Source organism: Erythrolamprus reginae, chromosome 6, assembly GCF_031021105.1.
Source record: "Erythrolamprus reginae isolate rEryReg1 chromosome 6, rEryReg1.hap1, whole genome shotgun sequence".
In the NCBI taxonomy this organism is placed as follows: domain Eukaryota; kingdom Metazoa; phylum Chordata; class Lepidosauria; order Squamata; family Dipsadidae; genus Erythrolamprus; species Erythrolamprus reginae.
The window spans coordinates 60,953,349-60,976,493 of NC_091955.1; the positions used below are offsets into that span (position 1 = coordinate 60,953,349).

Consider the following 23,145-nt stretch of genomic DNA (forward strand, 5'->3'; position numbering starts at 1 on the left):
CATGCCAGATAGGTGTCCTTAGGGAAAGGTAATCCTGCAGATACTGTAGCTTGGCCCTGTGCCATATATAGGACTTTAAAGGTGATGACCTACACCTTGGATTGCACCCAGGCAGAAACTGGAAGCTACTGTAGTTTTCTCCCGAGGTAGGAGTGGGCTGTTTTATGCAAAATATCTTCCAGTTTTATTTTATCTTTGTCAAATTTCACTTTAATAAAGAATTTAACAATATTCAAACAGTCTATAAGCCATTTTGTTCAAGCTAAGCACAAAAACAATAACTTTTGTGTGATGGAGATTCTATCTATCATGTTTTCCCCCTTCACTCCTTACATTTTATTAACCTAATAATTATAGCACTTACCCAGGATGAAGAAATTTCAGTTTCTTTGTAAGTGTGTTGGCAGATATATGAACTGTATGAGTCTGTTTCAATTATTAAGAAATTACATAGCTACTGTCTTTTAGCACCTACAAATTTGCTTTGTTCAGGGACAGCCTAATACATTCTGATGACTAAAGCTAAAAACCAAGCTCACAGAATTGTTCATTTGAAAAGGTGCATTTAATTTTATCATCCTGTTCTATGCAGGAATTTAAAGCATCACTGATAGATGACCGATAAGCTTATCAGAACATTGAGCTAGAAGTAGATGTACTTTCATGGACCACTGAAAAGAGGAAATGGCTGACATGCTTTGCCCAAGAGTGTGATAGGCTGGTCACAAAACAGGCCTCTTTATTCAAGTACTGTACTGTGAATTCATGGCATTCACACATAGAGAAGTCCAGGCGATAATCCTTCTACTGGTTAATTGCAATAATAGACCTTATCAGTCCTTGGATAATTGCCAGAGGAGAGCTTCCAATCATCAAAGCTGTAAGCTTAATTCCTGGCAAGTCGTCTCTGAGGCATGAACCATGATAAACAAATATTCCGAAAGAAATATGAACTGTTCTCTCCTGCCACCACCACTCTCCTTTTGCTTCTATTTATTCCCCAGCCAGGGAGGGGCCATTCAATGTCCCTCTCTGCCTCTCTTCCTGAGTCAGCCTCTGTTCCTAAGTGATTCTCCTCTCCTGACAGCTCTGTGCATCTGTGCATCTGGAATAGGCCCCAACTGTTCTTCTTCCCCACTTATCTCTGACTCCAAAGGCAGCTGGGAAATGTCAGATGACCTGGGCTCTATCTCTGCTTCTGACTCAGAAGTCCATCAGAGCCTTCCCCAGACTTCAGGATTGGCCCAAGTTCCTCCCCAACCTCCTCACCAGTTGACTTTACTACCAGCTCCACTGGCCACAACACCCTGCTAGCTGACACTCCTTAGCCAATGGCATATCCTGCTGGAACATATGGTGCCTGTTGGACTAAGTGGGACAGGTAAAAACAATTTCATAGGTCTCATAGTTACCAGTGTCTAGCCTGAAGGACTTTAAAGGTATTACCACTACTTTAAATTGCCCCCAGGAAAAAGCCAGTGCAGTTCATGGAGTAATGGTGTCACATATTGCTTGCATTAACGGCTTGCACTTCTGCATTCGGCACCAGTGAAGCTCCCAAACATTCTTTAAGTGTATGGGACATATGGCATGTTGCAATTGTTCAATCTGGAGGCCAAGACAGCTTGAGTGACCCCAGTCCAGGAGAGGGCACAACTGATGCATACCTCAAAGCTGTGGAAACATAAGATAAGCAGACTGGAACCACCAGGAGGTAGGTGCAAATGAGGCACATAATGGACTTATTCCAAGGCCATTTAGCCATGGCTGCCACCTGCCCTTCAATCAGAGGATGGGAATTGAAGAGACATCTTAAACTGTGCACCAGTTAAATCTAGGGGAGACAATCTCTGAGTGGCATCTTCACATTCTGGGGGAAGGCCCTAAAACCCACAGTTACTAAGTCTTCTGTTGGTTGATCAAACCAATGTTCTTTCCCATCCAAACCTCCCCTCTGTCTAGATAATTGGGAAAAGATCTCACCACCCCAGGGTAGAGATGTAGAGCTTCATATTACCATCTCCCTCTAAGTCCAACCAGATTTCATTTATCCATGCCAAGTTGGCCTTATCCACGCTATCAAATCATGGATGTATGATTTTTTATTATACAGTATACCAATATGGCATTTAGTATTACCGTAGCAACAGCAGCATGTTATTTTTAGATAATAATGTAGGTTAGTTAGATTGATTTATACAGAAGCTGAAAGCTACTGTAATAAAATGTCAGTTTGCAAGACAAGGAGTTTGCTATGATTAATCACACGGAAGAAAGGAAGTTTAAAACATTTCTTATTCAAAATCTGAGTTTTATTTGGTTAGGTGGTTGTTCCCATATCCAGAGTTTTCTTCAGGTAGCAGTCTGAGTAGCTACATACGCACACAGTACACAGATAACATTTTTTTAAAGTATCGTTTCTTACTGACGTAAAATCTGAAAATGTTCAGTAATAAAAGTAAAATAAAAATTAACAAATCAACATAATCTATAATGCTATGTATTCCATATTTGCCTTCCTTATTTACCAATCTCCCTCCCAGTTTTGTTTATTGATGTATTTTACAAAAACAATGTGCATGAGTTTTACTGTTTTATAATTTAAATTGGAAGAAAATGTGAAATTCATATTGGAATTACACAAATAAAATAATTTTAAAATGCAAAGAATTCACAGTTTTAAAGGAAATTACTGAAGCAAAATCAAGGAATTAAGGAACAAGGTATATTTTCCATATAAGACTTAATAGGAAGAGAATAAGATTAAAATACTGTATATGACCAGAGAAGATAATAAGGTGGAAGTACTATATATGTCAACTTGGAAGTATGTTCTATTAAAATCAATAGATATTTCCACTTTATTTAGAGAGGTAAAAGACTGCAGTGTGATTCTTACCCTCCACAATGAACCACACAACTTTTCAAAAAGGATGCTCAGCAAAATCTTTGTTGCGTAATTAATCAGCATGCTCATGGATAATCACTTATGGTACCTTATGAATTTTACTCAGTTTTCAATTAGGGACATGAATTAAAGCAGCTGCCTTGTAATGGCATGAATCAGAGGCTAAACATCTGCAACTAAGTGGTGTAATCAAAGATTGTCACCAAAATAGAGCAGTTGCCTCTGTAACAAAAGTGCAGTTATAATATCTTGTTGTTCAGTTAGATTATAGTAATTAAGTTAGATGTTTGGGAGTAGATTTACTTATTGGTAGATGACTCATCTTTCATTACCAGATCTTCAGTGCATGCTTAAAGAAAATCTGTTGTTGAACTTGGGATATTTTATTTGAAACATTTTAGAATAAAACCATCTTTTTTCTTAAAGTCCGTAAACCAGAATTTAAGCATGTATCTATTATACATGTGTTAGCACCAGTTTCATCATTGTACCAATCTTCATTTGGACACAATTCCTGCTATGCCCTAAGGATTGAATACTGTTAAATTGGTAATTAAGTAAGATACATTGTTATCAACTGCTAAGTGACTAGAAAACAATTTGATACACTAATTGCCTTTCAAAATACAGTACAGTACATACATAAGGGATTCTTGTATGGCTTTTAATGTGGGTTAAATGTACACATATTCAAAAGGACCTCCCAAGAGTTGAATAGGCTTGCTGTACTGTATTTTACGAATCATTTGTACAGTTTGCCAACAGGAAACTAGCAATAAGAGAAGCTTGCACACTGATGCATATCACCAAGTTATTTTTATTACAATGAACTGAAGTTCAAAGAACTCAGAAAAATTGCAATGTCATGGGAAATTGGCAAAGGAAAAATCCCACTTCCCTTGTGCAGGCTTGCTGATTTCCCCCATATTTGAACTTGATTTTTACTTTGCCAATTTCTCTTCTCCACACCAAATTTGCTTCTCCTCTGTTTAGTTTCCAGAGAATTGTTCTACTGATGAAAAGATAGACATAGTACCAAAGTCTCATTTGGCAAGTGTAAAAACTACACATATAACATTGGTTATTTCTGATAATTGAGAATGACCATAAAAGTTTAAATGAACTTGAGGTTTGTTTAAGGGAAAATTGTTAACATTCCAAAAAAACTGCACAACTAATTTTTTCAATGTCAAGGAATTTAAATTAATAAAAGTCATAATTCTTTGAAGTTACTTTTAAAAGTCTGTTTTCGGGCTATCACTATCTGCACCTTTACATTTTACAAATTCTCTTTATAGAAAGGTTTGTATGGTAATCTACACTAACTGAAATATCTTCTCTATAGCAGAAAAATTAAACATACAACAGCCCATGTGTCTCTTACTCTACATCTATTTATTTTAATTCATAGATGAAACCAAATAATGCTGTGAATCTGGAATATTTGTGGATGTCAAGACACTGTCCACTCCAACAGAATCAAAGCCCGCTACAGATTTTTCTACTGTTCAGGAAGCTGGAAAAGAGAAATACCATAACCCTCTCCTTATGTTTGTATGAATATATCATTTTTTTTAAAAAAATGGAATGGTTTCTGTTTTAAAGTGACCTCATATCAGGTATCCTTCTGAAGGTCATCCATCCTTCATAGAGTCAACCCAAAATTATATGCATATGAAATTAGCTTGCCTATTAGCAATACTTACCTTGCCTCTGTTAATACGTTTTGGGGTTGCTATTGAATGATTTTGGTTTGGAATGTGCAGCCCATGATAAGCAACACAATTGTTTGATTCCCCATACCTTGTTCTTTTATGTATTTTTTTTTTGTCCAATACACATAGGAAGAAAATATATATGAAAGGTGAAAGAAAGGAAAGACAATTGGACAGGGGACGAAAGGCACACCAGTGCACTTATGTATGCCCCTTACTGGCCTCTTAGGAACCTGGAGAGGTCAATCGTGGAGAGTCTAAGTGAGAAATGTTGGGGGTTAGGGGTTGACACAGTTGAGTCCGGTAATCATATTTTTTACAGTCAAGTTTGGAGCGGTTCGTATTAAGTTTGAATCTGTTGCGTGCTCTTGTGTTGTTGTGGTTGAAGCTGAAGTAGTAATTGACCGGTAGGACGTTGCAGCATATGATCTTGTGGGCAATACACAAATCGTGTTTTAGGCGCCGTAGTTCTAGGCTTTCTAGGCCCAGGACTGTTAGTCTATTTTTATAGGATATTCTGTTTCAAGTGGAGGAGTGAAGGGCTCTTCTGGTGAAATATCTTTGGACATTTTCAAGGGTGTTGATGTCTGAGATGTGGTATGGGTTCCTATCACTTTGGGTGCTTGGGCAGGAATGGAATGATTCTGGCTGTTCCATGCTATCATAACCTTCCCTAGCAAAAAAAGATTAGAAAAATAAAAGAATTGAGTTACAAGGCTATTTAGGATCTCCACCCCCATCTTATATGCAACAAATGCTGGTTTCCACATTGTTTGGTCTTCCTCTTATTGCACTGTTTCCGCCTTGAGCTAACCACTTGGGGCCACAGAACTAGGGCATGTGCAGTACTGTTGGCTGAGCAATCAGTTGCTAATGCACATTCTGACAGACCATTTGGTTTGAGGTTGCTGTGCTCATCTCTGTTAGGAGATAAGAGAATGTTGGCAGATGAGGCTGATTAGGGATCTGAGGGGAAGGGCATGGCCACATTAGCTTGAAGAAGTCCTTAGGCCCAGCTCTGCTATCACGTATTGCTCCCAATTTCTGTTTCAACATATAATGGGTGACATATCTTAAGTTTATACATTTCTTGGCTGCCATTGGTTGCTATTGGCTTGAGGTAGAAACATTACTTTAATACTGATACAATTAAAACATCTAAGATTGTTTCAGTCAAGGAATGGTAGTATTCGTCTATGTCTGTAATCTGCACATGGTAAGTCTATTCTTCTCAATAAGATCCAAGAAATACATAGGACTTATTTATAAATCAATACCCAAATTGTTAGGCTGTACAGCATTACAGAGGTCCATTTTTTCCCCTAAGGAAAAAAAGTTGGACTCAACTCTATAAGGAATTTCTGGTGTCACTTCATCTGAATGAAAACAAGTTTCTGTCCCAATGCAGATTTATTTGGGGTGGGGGGAGGTATTTACCAGGTCTTTCAGCAATATTTCAGAAAGATTTTGCAGCTGCAAGAGCAATCATGGGCTTTCCCAAATATGCCCATGTTACACCAACACTCCGCAGTCTGCATTGGTTGCCGATCAGTTTCCGGTCACAATTCAAAGTGTTGGTTATGACCTATAAAGCCCTTCATGGCACCGGACCAGATTACCTCAGGGACCGACTTCTGCTGCACGAATCCCAGCGACCAGTTAGGTCCCACAGGGTGGGTCTTCTCCGGGTCCCGTCAACCAAGCAATGTCGCTTGGCGGGACCCAGAGGAAGAGCCTTCTCTGTGGCGGCCCTGGCCCTCTGGAACCAACTTCCCCCAGAGATTAGAATTGCCCCCACCCTCCTTGCCTTTTGAAAACTGCTTAAAACCCACCTCTGCCGCCAGGCATGGGGGAACTGAAATACACTTCACCCTAGGCCTTTACAATTTTATGCATGGTATGTCTGTATGTAGGATTGGTTTTTATATAATGGGTTTTTAACTGTTTTTAGTATTGGATTTTGTTACATACTGTTTTATTGCTGTTGTTAGCCTCCCCGAGTCTGCGGAGAGGGGCGGCATACAAATCCAATAAATAAATAAATAAATAAATAAAATAAATAAATATTTTTCCTGTTTTCAAATATTATTCAGAATGAAAGCATACATGACTGTGTTTCATTGTTGAAACACAGCCGATAAATAAAGTACTTAAGATTCTATAGATTTTTACAAAACAAATTCATGAAGCAGGTTGCATATAGATACATACTGTATGTACAACTAAAGTAAATTGTGTTAGGGTTTAATAAAAGAAAACATGGATTTCCTCCTCAATACCTAATGTTTCGGATTCAAGTATGTGATGTATAGTCAAGAACATCCAGATGGCATGAAAATGAAACACTAGCTGACTTTTTAAATGGAGAGGGTTTCTCTCCATTTCTCTGCCCAGAAATAGCATCCTTTAGAGAAACCCGGGCAACATCACAGCCAAACATGAATATCATCCAAGGCTCTTATCATTGCTTGTAGAGTTTCCAAGATCTACATACCGAGGAAACGCAAGGGGAAACAACGCACAATTTCCTAAGGACCACAAGCGAGTATCCTGTAAGGAATTTTCACACACAGCTCATAAATCTTTTACGCTTTGTTGTATGGTGTGTGTATGTGCGCCCAGAACAGAGGGACTCTAAATAAACTACGCGCGATAGAAGAACTAGCAACGCCTCAAGCTTCCTCTTCGAGTGGGATTTTTTTTTTTTTTGCAAATGATTATTATTTTTTAACCAACTTCCTTCCTGCTTTTAACTGCCAAGGCTGAGGCAGAAAGGAACCCCGGACGCAGCCGCCAGCAAGTAAGTACGAGCAGGGCAAGTGGAAGGAGAAGAAAAACGGAAAAAAACCGAGGCGGCGCAATCGCTCCCGATGGGGAGAGGAGGCTCTTGAAAGCCCCCCTGGAAGGGTTCCCTCAAACCGGGGGAAACCAGGGCGGAAAACATGGTTTAGAGCAAGGGTGGGGGATTAGGAGGAGCAGCGTCTTCAGGGCGACGGCTCTGCAATGCAGGGAAAGCTTGAGCACAATCCGCTGCTTGGGGTGGGGTGGGGTAGGTGACTCCTTGGAGAGACGGACGGAGGAAGGTTGCAAAAGGCGTCTTTGCTGTGAGGGGAAAAGAAAAACTGATGAATTTTGCCCGCTCCACAATTTGAGGGTGAGGGGAAAGGAGCAGTCCTCGCCTGGGGGGGCGGAATCCATTGCGCATCCTGTTCTATATAGACTGAATATAACCTATATAGACTGAATGTTTTTTCTCTCCCACCCAGCCCCGTTATTTTGTAGATATTTTATTTATTTGTTTTGTACATATTGGAGGTATGTAAAGATATAATAATATCCATATGCATGATACTAGTAACAAGGAAAAAAGTAAGAAACATTAACTATAGTGTTATTCATATACATGATACTAGTAAAAAAACAACAACACTAGGACAGGGGGCGGAAGGCACCACTTATGCACCATTAGCGTGGGTTAATGATAGGTGGGTCTGGTGACTTTTGGATATTTGGGGCTGCCATTAGTGGTGCAGTCACCAAAGTCCCAGGAAGTGCCAGAAATAATAACCCAGAGTTTTTATCACAATTCAAAGTGTTGGTTATGACCTTTAAAGCCCTTCATGGCATTGGACCAGAATATCTCCGAGACCGCCTTCTGCCGCACGAATCCCAGCGACCGATTCGGTCCCACAGAGTGGGCCTCCTCCGGGTCCCGTCAACTAAACAATGCCGGTTGGCGGGCCCCAGGGGGAGAGCCTTCTCTGTGGCGGCACCGGCCCTCTGGAACCAACTCCCCCCGGAGATCAGAACTGCCCCTACTCTTCCTGCCTTCCGTAAACTCCTCAAAACCCACCTTTGCCGTCAGGCATGGGGAAACTAAATATCTCCCCCTGGGCACGTTGAAGTTATATATGGTATGCTTGTATGTGTGTATGTTAGTATTGGGGATTCTCTTAAACTTGTAATATTTTTAATTAATTGGATTGTATTGGATTGTTTTTCACTTGTTGTGAGCCGCCCCGAGTCTTCGGAGAGGGGCGGCATACAAATCCAAATAATAAAATAAAATAAATAAATAAATAAATTATAGGGGCTGCAAAGCCTGGCAACTTATTGCCCATTTTTACCTCAATTTCAGACAGGAAGCAGTAACTGCTTGATGGCTGCAAAGGGTGACGGGTGTGGCTGACTTCCTGTGGTATTCTTAACCAAAATGTCTGGTTAGCAAGTGCCTGCTGCTTCCTTCTCATCCTTCCTTCCTTTCATGCCTGGCATGCAGTGACAACCAAATCTGAAGCAATTGCTTCTGTATAGTCTGGAGCAGTGTTTCCCAACCTGGGCAACTTGAAGATATTTTGACTTCAACTCCCAGAATTCCCCAGCCAGCGAATGCTGGCTGGGGAATTCTGGGAGTTGAAGTCCAGATGTCTTCAAGTTGCCCAGGTTAGGAAACACTGGTCTGGAGGACAGAAGGGAAAGGGGGGACATGATCGAAACATTTAAATATGTTAAAGGGTTAAATAAGGTTCAGGAGGGAAGTATTTTTAATAGGAAAGTGAACCCAAGAACAAGGGGGCGCAATCTGATGTGAGTTGTGGGAAAGATCAGAAGCAAGGTGAGAAAATATTATTCTACTGAAAAAGTAGTAGAGGCTTGGAACAAACCTCCAGCAATTGTGATTGATAAATCCATAGTAACTGAATTTAAACATGCCTGGGATAAACATAGATCCATCCTAAGATAAAATACAGGAAATAGTATAAGGGCAGGCTAGATGGACCATGAGATATTTTTCTGCCGTCAATCTTCTATGTTTCTATGTTTAGATAACATGTACCATACCAATGATAACAATGATAAATTCTAGGTCTGAGAAGCCCCAAATGGCAACTAATATAAGCTCTGATGACATAATAAGCTTAAGAGCATGTAATCAGGAGGAAGGTGATGGTGCAAGCTCCTTAACTGGGCTTATTGACTGACAGTAAAGACACTGTCTTCTGTGGAAGATCTTAACTTTTGTAGCTTAGGAGATGTACTGACTCCTGACAGTTCACAAATGTTAGTTACAGGACAAGTATATGGATTCTAAATTGACTTGTAATTCTTCTAAGAACATGTATTCCATCCAAGGTCCTCACAATACAGAATGAGGAATTTAGATATTCACCATTATGAATAATTGGCCAAGAGAAAAGGCATGTTTGTGTGTGTTTGTGTGTGTGTGTATAATTATATAATTTATTGTTTCCTTCCTCTTGGCTTAATGAACTCCAAAATTTAGTATTTAAACAGAAATGCAAAAACAGCATAATCAGGAAGCTCTTTTTTTAAAATACAAAATACAGCAGATGCATGTTTATTAGAGAATTAGAAAAAGAGTTCAGGAAATAACAAAGCCAAATGGAAATGAAAAGGGCAAAAATTGATGTATTGCAAGATTGTCCTTGACAAATTTTTTGGGCATTTTTTAGTTTGATAAAACATAATTTAAACTGCTTAAAAATAATTTCTCTCTGCATGAAGACATACTCATTCCTTCAAGCAGGAAGCTCTTAACAGAGGTAGGAAGTGATACAGTTCTAGTTAAACCAAAGAATGATTACAAAAGCGAATCAAACTGTGAATGAAAAGTCCCATAAACCAAGTATCTCATCTGGAAAGCTTCTGTTCCTTATCTTAAAAAGTACTGCTGACATATGCAAGGTCTGATCAAGTTTCTTGGGTGGAAGAAGTAATTTAATCAGCTCCACAATTTGCATATACTTTGTAGCATTGATGGCTAGGTGCATTAACATGAACAAAATATGTCCTTGTATTAACTAACCTGCATATTTTGAAATTTTACCGAAGTAGAAACCTTCAAGAGTTTTCTAGATAAATGCTTGATGACTCCTAAATTAGAGGTGTAAAATGGCATTTCTGGGACATACCGTAGTTCTTTCCCCATAATATTGCTAATTATATAACAATGACAACAAGAATAAGATCACAATAAGACAACAAGAATGGTTCTTTTTAATTTATGGAATTCTAATTAAAGGGAGACTTATTGAGAAACTGCTACCTGTGAAACTATTACCTTTTTCTTCCTATTCTCCTTTTTTGCACTAACTGTTCAAAGATTTTTTTAAAAAAAATCTGGGATCATCAAAGCACGGTAGTATTATGTACAGAATTTAAAATACAGAGTATAAACCCAGAACCGCTACAAGAGATACGTATGTGAAAGAAAGAGAACATTTACTTATTTATAGAAAACATTTTAACAGAAAACCAAAAGGCAGAAAAGTAACATGAATAATTTATCTGCAGTTAAAGTTTCATAGTGCTTAAGCATATGCATATATTTTACTTGTAATTTAGATTTTTGCCATGTCCTAAATAATTCAAAATAATTTTTGTAACCAACAGTTACTGAAAATCTATAAACTTTCAGGTTATCTTTGTTTACCCTTTTGCTTCCAAATGCTAACTAGTTTGCATGTTACTCCAGGCATTCTAATTTCAGAGTTGTTTCCTTTATAATAATTGGTTATGAACAATCCATATCATCATTTAAATCCTAAACTCTTAGTCATGCTTGGATTCAGTCTGATCCAAAGAGATCTCAGGGTACCCTGCTTGTATCAGCTGCAGATCACTGGGGAGTCAGCAGCAATCTGCACTATCTGAGGCACAATTAATTTATTAATATTTCTTGTCATTCTTTATATTTTAATGACCTGCCTATCATTGCACAATCCCACCTCTCTCTTCTCTGAGTATCTGCTTCAAATTAACAGGAACTTCAGATTAACAGGAACAGGAACTTTGCATATCTTCTGAACCACAAGTCAATCCCTTTATTTTGTTCTTACAATCAGAAAATGAGTTTTTTATAAACTGACTTCGGACTGTAATGAAAAACTGACCTATGTGAGATCTCAGATTTATATATTTATGAACCAGAACAAGTTCTTCAGAACCTCACTAAGCATCAGTCTGTGATGAGCAAGCCATAATACTATATTAGGTCGATTTGAAAGGAAAAGAAATACAGTGGTACCTCTACTTACGAACTTAATTCATTCCGTGATCAGGTACTTAAGTAGAGAAGTTTGTAAGAAGAAGCAATTTTCCCCATAGGAATCAATGTAAAAGCAAATAATGTGTGCGATTGGGGAAACCACAGGGAGAGTGGAGGCCCTGTTTCTTCCCAGGAGATTCCTAGAGAGGCCCCACGGAGGCTTCTCCCCGCCTTTTCCAGCCCTGTTTCCTCCCAGGAGATTCCTAGAGAGGCCCCACAGAGGCTTCTCCCTGTCTTTTCCGGTTACAGTTTCAGAGGCTCAGGTTTGTAAGTGGAAAATGGTTCTTGAGAAGAGGCAAAAAAATCTTGAACACCCGGTTCTTATCTAGAAAAGTTTGTCAGTAGAGGCATTCTTAGGTAGAGGTACCACTGTACCTTATTGCTGTGATGTTCATTTGTAAGGTGAAGCTGGAGGATTATAATGGTTAGATTCTTATACTAAATTAGCTACTGCACTGGTTGCCGATCAGTTTCCGGTCACAATTCAAAGTACAGTGGTACCTCGAGATAAGAGTTTAATTCGTTCCGGACCTGGGCTCTTAAGTCGAGCAGCTCTTATCTCGAACGACTTTTCCCCATAGGAATTAATGTAAATAATTTTAATTGGTTCCAGCCCTCAAAAAACTCACAAAGTTAGTCTAAATTATGCAGAAAGACATGTTTTTAATGAAGAAATGTACATGTACATATAAATGAATAATGAAGTTTCTTTCACTTAACTTGTAAACTTTCTTAAACTTTTAAATTTACATATGTTCAACTTCTCTGCCACCCAATCCTGTAGGACAGAGGTCCCCAACCCTTTTTGCAGCAGGGACCGGCTTTAAGCGATCAAGAGAGGAATGGGTGAATGAATGGACGGAGGGTGGGAAGGAAGGAAGGAAGGAAAGAGGGAAGGGACAGGAACAGAGGAAGGAAGCAAGGAAACTTATGAAAGGGGAGAGTAAGAGAGGAATGAGTGAAGGGAGGGAGGGAGGGAGGGAAGAAGGTGGGAAGGAGAAAGAAAAGAAGAAATAGAGGAAGGGAAGGTAAAAGAGAGAAAGAAAAAGAGCAACAAAGAAAGAAAGAAAGAAAGAAAGAAAGGGGGAAGGGACAGGAACAGAGGAAGGAAGCAAGGAAACTTATGAAAGGGGAGAGTAAGAGAGGAATGAGTGAAGGGAGGGAGGGAGGGAGGGAAGAAGGTGGGAAGGAGAAAGAAAAGAAGAAATAGAGGAAGGGAAGGTAAAAGAGAGAAAGAAAAAGAGCAAGAAAGAAACAAAGAAACAAAGAAAGAAAGGGGGAAGGGACAGGAACAGAGGAAGGAAGCAAGGAAACTTATGAAAGGGGAGAGTAAGAGGGGAATGAGTGAAGGGAGGGAGGGAGGGAAGAAGGTGGGAAGGAGAAAGAAAAGAAGAAATAGAGGAAGGGAAGGTAAAAGAGAAAGAAAAAGAGCAAGAAAGAAAGCAAGAAAGAAAGAAAGAAAGAAAGAAAGAAAGAAAGAAAGAAAGGGGGAAGGGACAGGAACAGAGGAAGGAAGCAAGGAAACTTATGAAAGGGGAGAGTAAGAGAGGAATGAGTGAAGGGAGGGAGGGTAGAAGGTGGGAAGGAGAAAGAAAAGAAGAAATAGAGGAAGGGAAGGTAAAAGAAAGAAAAAGAGCAAGAAAGAAAGAAAGGCAACTTCAAAGAAAGGCTCACTGAGCATCTCTCACTCTCTCTCTCTTTCTATCCCTCTCTTTCTCTCTCTCCCCCCTTTCTCTTTCTCTTTCTCTCCCCCTCCTGGACTCCCGGATCGCTCGCGTGTGGCAGCAAACATGCTTTGGGGGTTTGGCTGGGGGGGAGAAGTAGCACCTTCCAAACCCCCAAAGCATGTTTGCTGCCACACGATTTAGCCAGGACAGGAGCGAAGGAACGTGGAGGATTGGGGAGCTGAAACCGGGCGTTTTCAGCTTTCCAATCCTCCACGTTACTTCGCCGCTAAATCGTGTGGCAGCAAACATGCTTTGGGGGTTTGTCTGGGGAGGAGAAGTAGCACCTTCCAAACCCCCAAAGCATGTTTGCTGCCACACGATTTAGCCAGGACAGGAGCGAAGGAACGTGGAGGATTGGGGAGCTGAAACCGGGTGTTTTCAGCTTTCCAATCCTCCATGTTACTTCGCCGCTAAATCGTGTGGCAGCAAACATGCTTTGGGGGTTTGTCTGGGGAGGAGAAGTAGCACCTTCCAAACCCCCAAAGCATGTTTGCTGCCACACGATTTAGCCAGGACAGGAGCGAAGGAACGTGGAGGATTGGGGAGCTGAAACCGGGCATTTTCAGCTTTCCAATCCTTCACGTTACTTCGCCGCTAAATCGTGTGGCAGCAAACATGCTTTGGGGGTTTGTCTGGGGAGGAGAAGTAGCACCTTCCAAACCCCCAAAGCATGTTTGCTGCCACACGATTTAGCCAGGACAGGAGCGAAGGAACGTGGAGGATTGGGGAGCTGAAACCGGGCGTTTTCAGCTTTCCAATCCTCCACGTTATTTCGCCGCTAAATCGTGTGGCAGCAAACATGCTTTGGGGGTTTGTCTGGGGAGGAGAAGTAGCACCTTCCAAACCCCCAAAGCATGTTTGCTGCCACACGATTTAGCCAGGACAGGAGTGAAGGAACGTGGAGGATTGGGGAGCTGAAACCGGGCATTTTCAGCTTTCCAATCCTTCACGTTACTTCGCCGCTAAATCGTGTGGCAGCAAACATGCTTTGGGGGTTTGTCTGGGGAGGAGAAGTAGCACCTTCCAAACCCCCAAAGCATGTTTGCTGCCACACGATTTAGCCAGGACAGGAGCGAAGGAACGTGGAGGATTGGGGAGCTGAAACCGGGCGTTTTCAGCTTTCCAATCCTCCACGTTATTTCGCCGCTAAATCGTGTGGCAGCAAACATGCTTTGGGGGTTTGGCTGGGGGGAAGTAGCACCTTCCTAACTCCCTCCCCCCCCAGCCAAACCCCCAAAGCATGTTTGCTGCCACACGATTTAGCCAGGACATGAGCGTTCGGAGCCCGAGAGGGGGAAAGAGAAGAATGGAGAGAGAGCCGCTGCCGCCTCAACAGCAGCCACGGGAGGGGAGTCGCGCGCGTGGGAGTCGCGCTCGTGTGTCGGTGTGATTGCGACTCCCCTCCCGTGGCTGCTGTTGAGGCGGCAGCGGCTCTCTCTCCATTCTTCTCTTTCCCCCTCTCGGGCTCCGAATGCGGCGGGCGGCGGGAAGAGGAAACGAGGCTTGCTGGCCGGGGAAGCAAGCGATCCGGGACTGCCTCGTTTCCTCTTCCCGCCACCCGCTGCATTCGGAGCCTGAGAGGGGGAAAGAGAAGAATGGAGAGAGAGCCGCTGCCGCCTCAACAGCAGCCACGGGAGGGGAGTCACGCGCGTGGGAGTCGCGCTCGTGTGTCGGTGTGATTGCGACTCCCCTCCTGTGGCTGCTGTTGAGGCGGCAGCGGCTCTCTCTCCATTCTTCTCTTTCCCCCTCTCGGGCTCCGAATGCAGCGGGCGGCAGCCACGGGAGGGGAGTCGCAGTCACACCAACACACGCGCGCGCGCGCCTCTAGCTAGTCAGAGAATGTGAGTGCGGGGAGGGGGGTTCCTCTCTTCTTATGCCTCCCCGCCACCCCCACCCCTCCGCTTTCTCCTTGCGTCGGCTTTCGCCCCCCCTCCTCCTCGCACCCTCTGCCTTCCACCGAGCAGCCACGGGAGGGGAGTCGCTGGAGCTGCCCCCGGACTTTCCACCAAGCCCAATGCCGCCAGCCCACATGCCCGCCTCTCCCCGCGGCGGCGGCGGCGGTAGTGCTGCCCAGCGCTCCAGCGTTGTCCGGGCTTCTCCCGCTACGCGCAGCCCAACAGCTCGCTCCGGCTGGCGGCGGCGGAGGAAGGCGAATGCGGCTTGGAAGCTGGGAGGGGGGCGGAACGTCTTTGGCCACTTAGCTCTTCCTCCGAAAGGAAAGCGTGGAGGCTGCCTCTCTCCTCCCATATTCCGCCCCCCTCCCAGCTTCCAAGCCGCATTTGCCTTCCTCCGCCGCCGCCAGCATCCAGCTCTTCCTCCGCTTCTTGCTTCTCTCCAAAATGACAGCTGGGCGGAGCCTGGCGGCGGCGGAAACAACGCTCGTACCCCGAATGTGGGCTCGTAAGTAGAACAAAAATATCTCTCCCCTCCTAGCTTGCATCTCGAAATGCTCGTATATAGAGCAGCTCGTATGTCGAGGTTCTACTGTATTGGTTATGACCTATAAAGCCCTACATGGCATCGGACCAGAATATCTCCGGGACTGCCTTCTGCCACACGAATCCCAGCGACCAGTTAGGTCCCACAGAGTGGGCCTTCTCCGGGTCCCGTCGACTAAACAATGTCGTTTGGCGGGACCCAGGGGAAGAGCCTTCTCTGTGGTGGCTCCGACCCTCTGGAACCAGCTCCCCCCAGAGATTAGGATTGCCCCCACCCTCCTTGCCTTTCGGAAACTCCTTAAAACCCACCTCTGCCGTCAGGCATAGGGGAATTGAAACATCTCCCCCTTGCCCATGTAGTTTCTGTGTATGATTCGATTGTGTGCTTGTTTTTTATATATTGGGGTTTCTTTTGGATTTTTATATATTGGGGTTTCTTTTGGATTTTTAACCTAAAACTGTAATTTAGATTGCTAAATATTAGATTTGTTACTATGTATTGTTTTTTACCATTGTTGTGAGCCGCCCCGAGTCTGCGGAGAGGGGCGGCATATAAATCCAATAAATCTAATCTAATCATATGCGGGTAAAAAAATCTGAGGTCCAAACGGTTGCTATTGAATTACAACTTTCAGCATCCTATAAGTTGCTGAATTTGTATTTACCTGCAGGTTTGAGAATTAGTTAGTTTGTATAGATTAGTTAGTTTGTATTGCTTGGATGTGACAAATTTAGGATTCAAATAAACTAACTTCTTAGTATAGCTCATGCATAACCCTTGCATTAAATTAGCCATAATTCAAGTTATGATCTGCATGGAAAAATATCCACATCCAAACATCCAAGAGAGCAGGGGGTCCGAACTCTGGACTGCAAAGCCAGAAAGGTTGGGGACCACTGCAATAGAGCCAGAAAGTTTTGCTGACTGGCAGCAGCTGGAGTGGGGCGATGGTTACACGTACACACACGCACAAACTCAAATTCAAATAAATGTTCTGAACAAAATAGGCTGCCTGCCATATTTTGCCTTTATCTTAGGGAGGAAATTCTTCAGGTTCTGACAGTTTCTGGAGAACCGGTAGTGGAAGTTTTGAATAGTTCAGAGAACTGGCAGATACCACCTCTGTCAGGGCGAGTACAAGTGCACTAGAGCAGTGTCTCCCAACCTTGGCAACTGGAAGATATCTGGACTTCAACTCCCAGAAGTCCCCAGCCAGCATTTGCTGGCTGGGGAATTCTGGGAGTTGAAGTCCAAATATCTTCCAGTTGCCAAGGGTTGGAAACACTGCACTAGAGTGCTTTCGGTCCCCTGTCCTATTGCTCTCCTATATCTCCTATACCTTTCTTCTATTCCTATATCTCTTCTATTCTTTCATTGATATGTTTTATTCCTATATCTTCTCTTCTATTCTTTCTTAGATATATTTTACTATGAGTATCTCCTCTATAACCTTCATTATGTATTTTACTATGTGTATACCCACTAAAACCCTCATTGTGCATTGGACAAAATCAATCAGTCAATCAATCAATCAATCAATCAATCAATAAAATAAATAAGAATGGGGTAGGAATGGATATTTTGCAGTATCCTTCCCCTGCCACACCCACCAAGTCATGCCCACAAAACCGCTAGGGAAAATGTTTGAATTTCACTCCTTTGTTATTTCTGTTATCCATGCAAGGGCATGAAAGATTAGCAAAAAATTATGCCATTCTTCATCATTGCACACATGAATTTTGGCAAGCCTGACACATCTGGAATGTGTGAGGTTGGAGGATATTAGAAAATAACATCTGTTCTTGAGCCAAATGTCATACGCCTCTTCCATTGCAGTCGCTCACGAACCTCAGCTTAAAAACAAGGGCAACGCGATACTGTGTGCCACAGCGTAGCAATAATTTTCTACTTGGCTTTTTATGTTCTTTACTTTTGTATTTTGTTCATCCTTCCTAGGCCAAGAACCTAACAGCAGACTGATACTTGTGGTGCTGAAAAGGGACTTTCATTTTAAGTCCTTTTTGAGCATATTGCGTAATGAATTTTGTCTTGCTTCCCCCAATTTCAGAGAAGTTTCCGTGTTACAGATTGTGGTAGCTCTTGGAGTCTGTAGCCTGGGCATGGGTTGTCATAGGAACAAGGCACATGTTTCCTTCCTGCATAAGAAGGGGACCTGGTCACCACACAGACAACAGCTATTTTAAATGTTGTGCAGCTAGGAAATCACATGATATTTCCAGTTGGACTGATCATCTTTTTTTAAAAAAAAAATTGTTAATAAGCTCCATTCAGGTATTTTCCTACATTGTCTGCTTTTGATGTAAATCTCTGTATGGTATTGCATGAACTGTTTGATTTATTTCTATTGCTGCGGTCTCAATGAAGGTACAGGGAGGAAGGAAATAACTATTGTTCAGCACTGTGGCTGCTATAGCTTCTGAAAGGCTATTTGTCTTTGTCAATGTGACACAAAGAGGTGTTTCAGTTGGAGGATTTGCTGGCTGTTGTCGAGGCAATGTCAAGTATTTTGTTACCGATACAAATAATAAGATTATGTATTTATTTTGCTGCTCAAGAGCTTCAAGTCCAGCATATATTTTAAAAATGTAACTGAATCTACTTGCCATCTTTAGCCTGTAAAGGTTTGGCTGGTTAATTAGGGCTCTCAGTTGTTAACGCCGGGTGAATCCCCATGTATGATTATGTTTAGATTTTTGTCATAGAGGGATCAGTATATTGTGGGAAGTACATGACTTTAGCATCTTTCTCCAGAATTCTCAGCCGATATGGAATTCCAGGAATATAGGAATTGAAATTCCATACATATGGGAAGGATGCTTTGGTATACATTCATGTTTGCTGTGTAAGATGAGGACAAATAGCTCCTTTTCCAGAATCTGTACTTTCAGCAGCAAGTATTGTATCTGCACAAAAATGGAAAAGATCTAAGATCCCAACGGAAGAAGATATACTTAAATTTTTTTGACTGCGCCAAGATGAATAGAATGACAATAAAACTTAAAGATAGAGATGAATCTGAATACTATAATGTTTGGATGAAGTTTTATAATTGAATAGAAAATGAATATAGTTAGAAATTGAAGTAAAATTAGCACAAAATTAAAAGATTAGGAGTGATAAAGAAATGTTTTAACCCAGATGACAAAACTAGAATGTAAGGGAATGGTAATATTAGCGTTAAAGTATACCAACAATTAAAGGATAATGGTGATAAATATTGTAAAATACTAAGAGATGGGAAATTTAAAAAATAGAAGTAGTAAGTAATATATTATCAGTTTGTCTAATATAAAAATTATTAGAATTAAAACCACTCAAGGGAAGGCTTAAAGGGAGAGAGAGGAAGTTGGTGGAGAGAGGTAGAGGTGGGGTAGAGAGAGGATGGATGGATGAATGGATGGAGAGAAAGCGAGGAAGGTAAATGGGAGAGATGGAGAGAGTAAGAGGGAGTGAGAAAGAGAAATATGAATACAGACTGATATGTCCTGCCTGTCGGCGACTACTTCAGCTTCAACCACAACAACATAAGAGCACACAACAGATTTAAACTTAATATTAACCGCTCCAAACTTGTCTGTAAAAAATATGACTTCAGTAACCGAGTTGTCGAAGCGTGGAACTCATTACCTGACTCCAAAGTGTCATCCCCAAACCCCCACCACTTTACTCTTAGATTATCTACGGTTGACCTATCCAGATTCCTAAGAGGTCAGTAAGGGGCGAGTACAAGTGCACTAGAGTGCCTTCTGTCCCCTGTCCTATTGCTCTCCTATATCTCCTATACCTTTCTTCTATTCCTATATCTCTTCTTCTATTCTTTCATTGATATCTTCTATTACTATATCTTCTTTTCTATTATTTTTTAGATATATTTTACTACGAGTATCTCCTCTATAACCTTCATCATGTATTTTACTATGTATATATAGATATATACCCACTAAAACCCTCATTGTGTATTGGACAAAATAAATAAATAAAATAAAAATAAAATAAATAAATAATAGTTAAGAGTGAATATATCCTTCCATCTAGAAGTGGTATCGTTCCTTACAGAAAAAAGCAGTCCTGCTACTAGATATCTGAATTTGACAAAGTATCTATTGCCAGGTTAAATGCTTTTGATCCTTTTGCTTATAAAAGTATTTAAATAGCTGTGCCTGTGACCTACACTCCCACAATTGTTCTTTTTATAATGGAAAGCCAGGCAAAGATTTTCAAATCTTGCATCAGTACTTTATTCAGTGCCCTTACAGTAACTGGCAAATCTTTCTTCAGTAGCCAACAGTCATGACTGAGAAGGACCCTGAAGTACATGTGGCAGAAGATGACGATGAGCTAGAAGACACCCTAAACTACAAGCCCCCACCTCAAAAGACACTTCAGGAATTACAGGAGCTGGACAAAGATGATGAAAGCCTTGCAAAGTACAAGAAGTCTTTGCTGGGAGATGCTCCAGTGGTTGCAGGTACAGCTGGAAAAGGGTCCTTTGGGGTAGAAAAAGAAGGCAGCATTTGTATTTGCTATGTGAAGAAATTAATACAGTGTTCCCTCGACTTTCGCGGGGGATGCGTTCCAAGACCGCCCGCGAAAGTCGAATTTCCGCAAAGTAGAGACGCGGAAGTAAATACACTATTTTTGGCTATGAACAGTATCACAAGCCTTCCCTTAACACTTTAAACCCCTAAATTACAATTTCCCATTCCCTTAGCAACCATTTAGATTATTACTCACCATGTTTATTTATTAAACTTTATTTTAAAAAATATTTATTAAAGGCGGATGAAAGTTTGGCGGTGACATATGACGTGATCGGGTGGGAAAAACCGTGATATAGAAGGAAAAACCGCGCAGTATTTTTTAATTAATATTTTTGAAAAACCGTGGTATAGGCTATTCGCGAAGTTCGAACCCGTGAAAATCGAGGGAACACTGTATTGTCAGTGACGGAAAACATTAAATTTGATCCTAAAAATGAAAGAGAAGTGTATTTATTTAATTTCTATGCTGCCATTTCAGTGATAAGGCAACTTCAGGTGGCTGTATTACATTGATCTGAGTATATTTTACCATAATTGAAGATCAATTTTCAGTGTTGCTTTTAAGGTGACATGGATTCTATTTTCAGTACGCAATTCTGCTTTTGTGCTCTTAGGTGGGTGGAGGACTCACTATTCATAGGAGCAAGAACATAGTTTAAAAGGATTAAATCAGCAATGCCGAGAGAATCTTCTAGCCAAGTTTTGGAGTAAAATTTCTAGTCAAGTTTACAACAGTACTAGGTCGTATTGGTGTATTTCTTAGCACAGGAAGAAATTAGTTCAGGCATATTAATATTTGAAGTTAGCATTAAAACCTGAAGCATTATTAATTTACTGCCTGGGTCTATATTTCAGCAAAGATTCATGCAATTCATATAACTTTTTGGTTATGTTGACTGCTACCTATTTGATTACATTTATTTTTGGAAGGTATTTGATTATTCTTGGCAGCTATTCTATGATGTGTCATGTCATTTATGTTCTTCATTGTTGTTTGTGCTTTTATTCTGCTTTTATTCTGTTTTAATTGTTAGCCATTGTTAGTAAATTTATCAAAGAGACAAACTAGAAGAGAGGTGATGTTACTGTCCCTCTACAGAGAATGTGAGTGGGAGCAATGAGATCTGATTGAATTTCCCTGCACGACCGAAATTAATAATATGCCAGAAAAAGGGTTTAGCTACCGTATTAAGTCATGTGCTAATTTCCTGTGCACATGAAGGCTGTAGGAAGATAAAACAAGGAAGCATCCCAGATTTCTCAATGTTTGATTAATAAAACCTTTATCCTTTTCCTGTCACCACAGACCCAACACTTCCGAATGTGACCGTCACGCGACTTACTCTTGTATGTGCCACTGCTCCAGGACCAATCACCATGGACCTTACTGGTAGGAAACATTCTCTCCTCATTATTATAGCAGGTTGGATGGAATTCTTGGACCTGCTTCATTTTGATTTGTGAATGTTGAGTTAAGTACATAGGATTGGGATGGATAACCTCTGTCTGAGGTATTAGGTAGTGCAACTCAGTCCTCAACCTTCTGGAAGAATACTTAAGGTCATCTGGCGATTCAGTGATGTAACATGAAGAAATGTGAGGTTCTTGGACAGTTGGAGGGAGGGAATTTAAGGCAGGAGTAGGAGTGGGTAGCCTCCTGGCCTCTATAATTCTTAAACTAAAAATAGTCCACAACTGAACTTGTGAATTTCAGAAAAATTATGTCCAATGCCTTAAATCATCAAGAATAAACAACTCTTGTGGCATTGACTTGACTCCATGATAAATCAGTTTAATTATGTTGGTCTAATAATTATGAAAGAGAAGCAAATCTTTCTGTTTGTCTAGTTTATGTAATTATATAAACTTCTAGCAGATGCCTCTGTATGCATTTCCTCACAACTAATTAAAAACAATAATTATTCCACTTTTTTTCTTTATAAGGAAGGTGTTTTAGGCATTTATATTAGTTGCAGGAGGTTTGGGAGCAGTGTGAGAAGAATCTTAGAAACAACTTATGGCTTTTTTGCTGAGATTCCAGGTAGAAGAGGTTTTGAACAGGGGATTTCTGACTTTTAACCTATCTAATGTTTTAATATTCTTATTTCCTTTGGCCACCGTGAGTTATTTTCTATTTTTAAAAAAGATTTAAAAGTAAAATTTAAAAAGAACTAACGAAGTATAGGAGGTATCTAAGGCATCTGTTAGAGATTCTAAGGCTCTTTCTTTTTTGTGGCTCTTTCTTAGAATTATATAATGGGTATGCCCATGGCAGTTTGACCAGCTGAATGGAATTAGTTGGAATTAGTTGGTGGCACATAGTTGTTGGATGGGATGGAGTCATAAACTGGGAAAAAGAGACAAAGTGCTGTTATGCTGACTTGATTGGAGTGGGGTCCAGACAACATCTCAGTAGGGAAGAGTAGAGGGAGATAAGGTAGGAAGCATGGTGGGCCAGTCTCTGGGAAAGTGCACTTAGTGACTAGCACCTATGTTGTTTCTTATCCTCCTTGGCATACTTCCCATGCCTGGATATTATGTGCCCAATAGTGCTTAGCTTAAACAATAGGTCTCTCTGAAATGAAGGCTGTTCTGAGAGCCAATCTGCTATGTATTACTGAGACCTAGTGGGTGAGAATGGGACTCTTAAATGTTGCCAATTGGGCCTACATTTCCAAGGTAGGGATAGGAGGATGAATAGTGCTGTCTGGAAATCCCTTGTGAC

General features: G+C 41.1%; 1 protein-coding gene across 5 annotated transcripts in view; it reads left to right on the top strand.

Moving 5' to 3' along the window:
* Positions 1-23,145, top strand: part of ARHGDIB (Rho GDP dissociation inhibitor beta) — a 114,071-nt gene that overhangs the window by 85,011 nt on the left and 5,915 nt on the right. Inside the window, exons 1-3 of one of the 5 annotated variants that reach the window (XM_070755961.1) lie at positions 7,017-7,423; positions 20,158-20,347; positions 21,727-21,810. In XM_070755961.1, the coding sequence (XP_070612062.1) occupies positions 20,170-20,347; positions 21,727-21,810 (262 nt within the window). In that variant the 5' untranslated portion in view covers positions 7,017-7,423; positions 20,158-20,169. Of the gene's footprint in view, positions 1-7,016; positions 7,424-7,456; positions 7,778-18,016; positions 18,151-20,157; positions 20,348-21,726; positions 21,811-23,145 lie in introns of those variants that run through there. The other 4 variants (XM_070755963.1, XM_070755962.1, XM_070755964.1 and 1 more) reach the window with 4 other exon arrangements.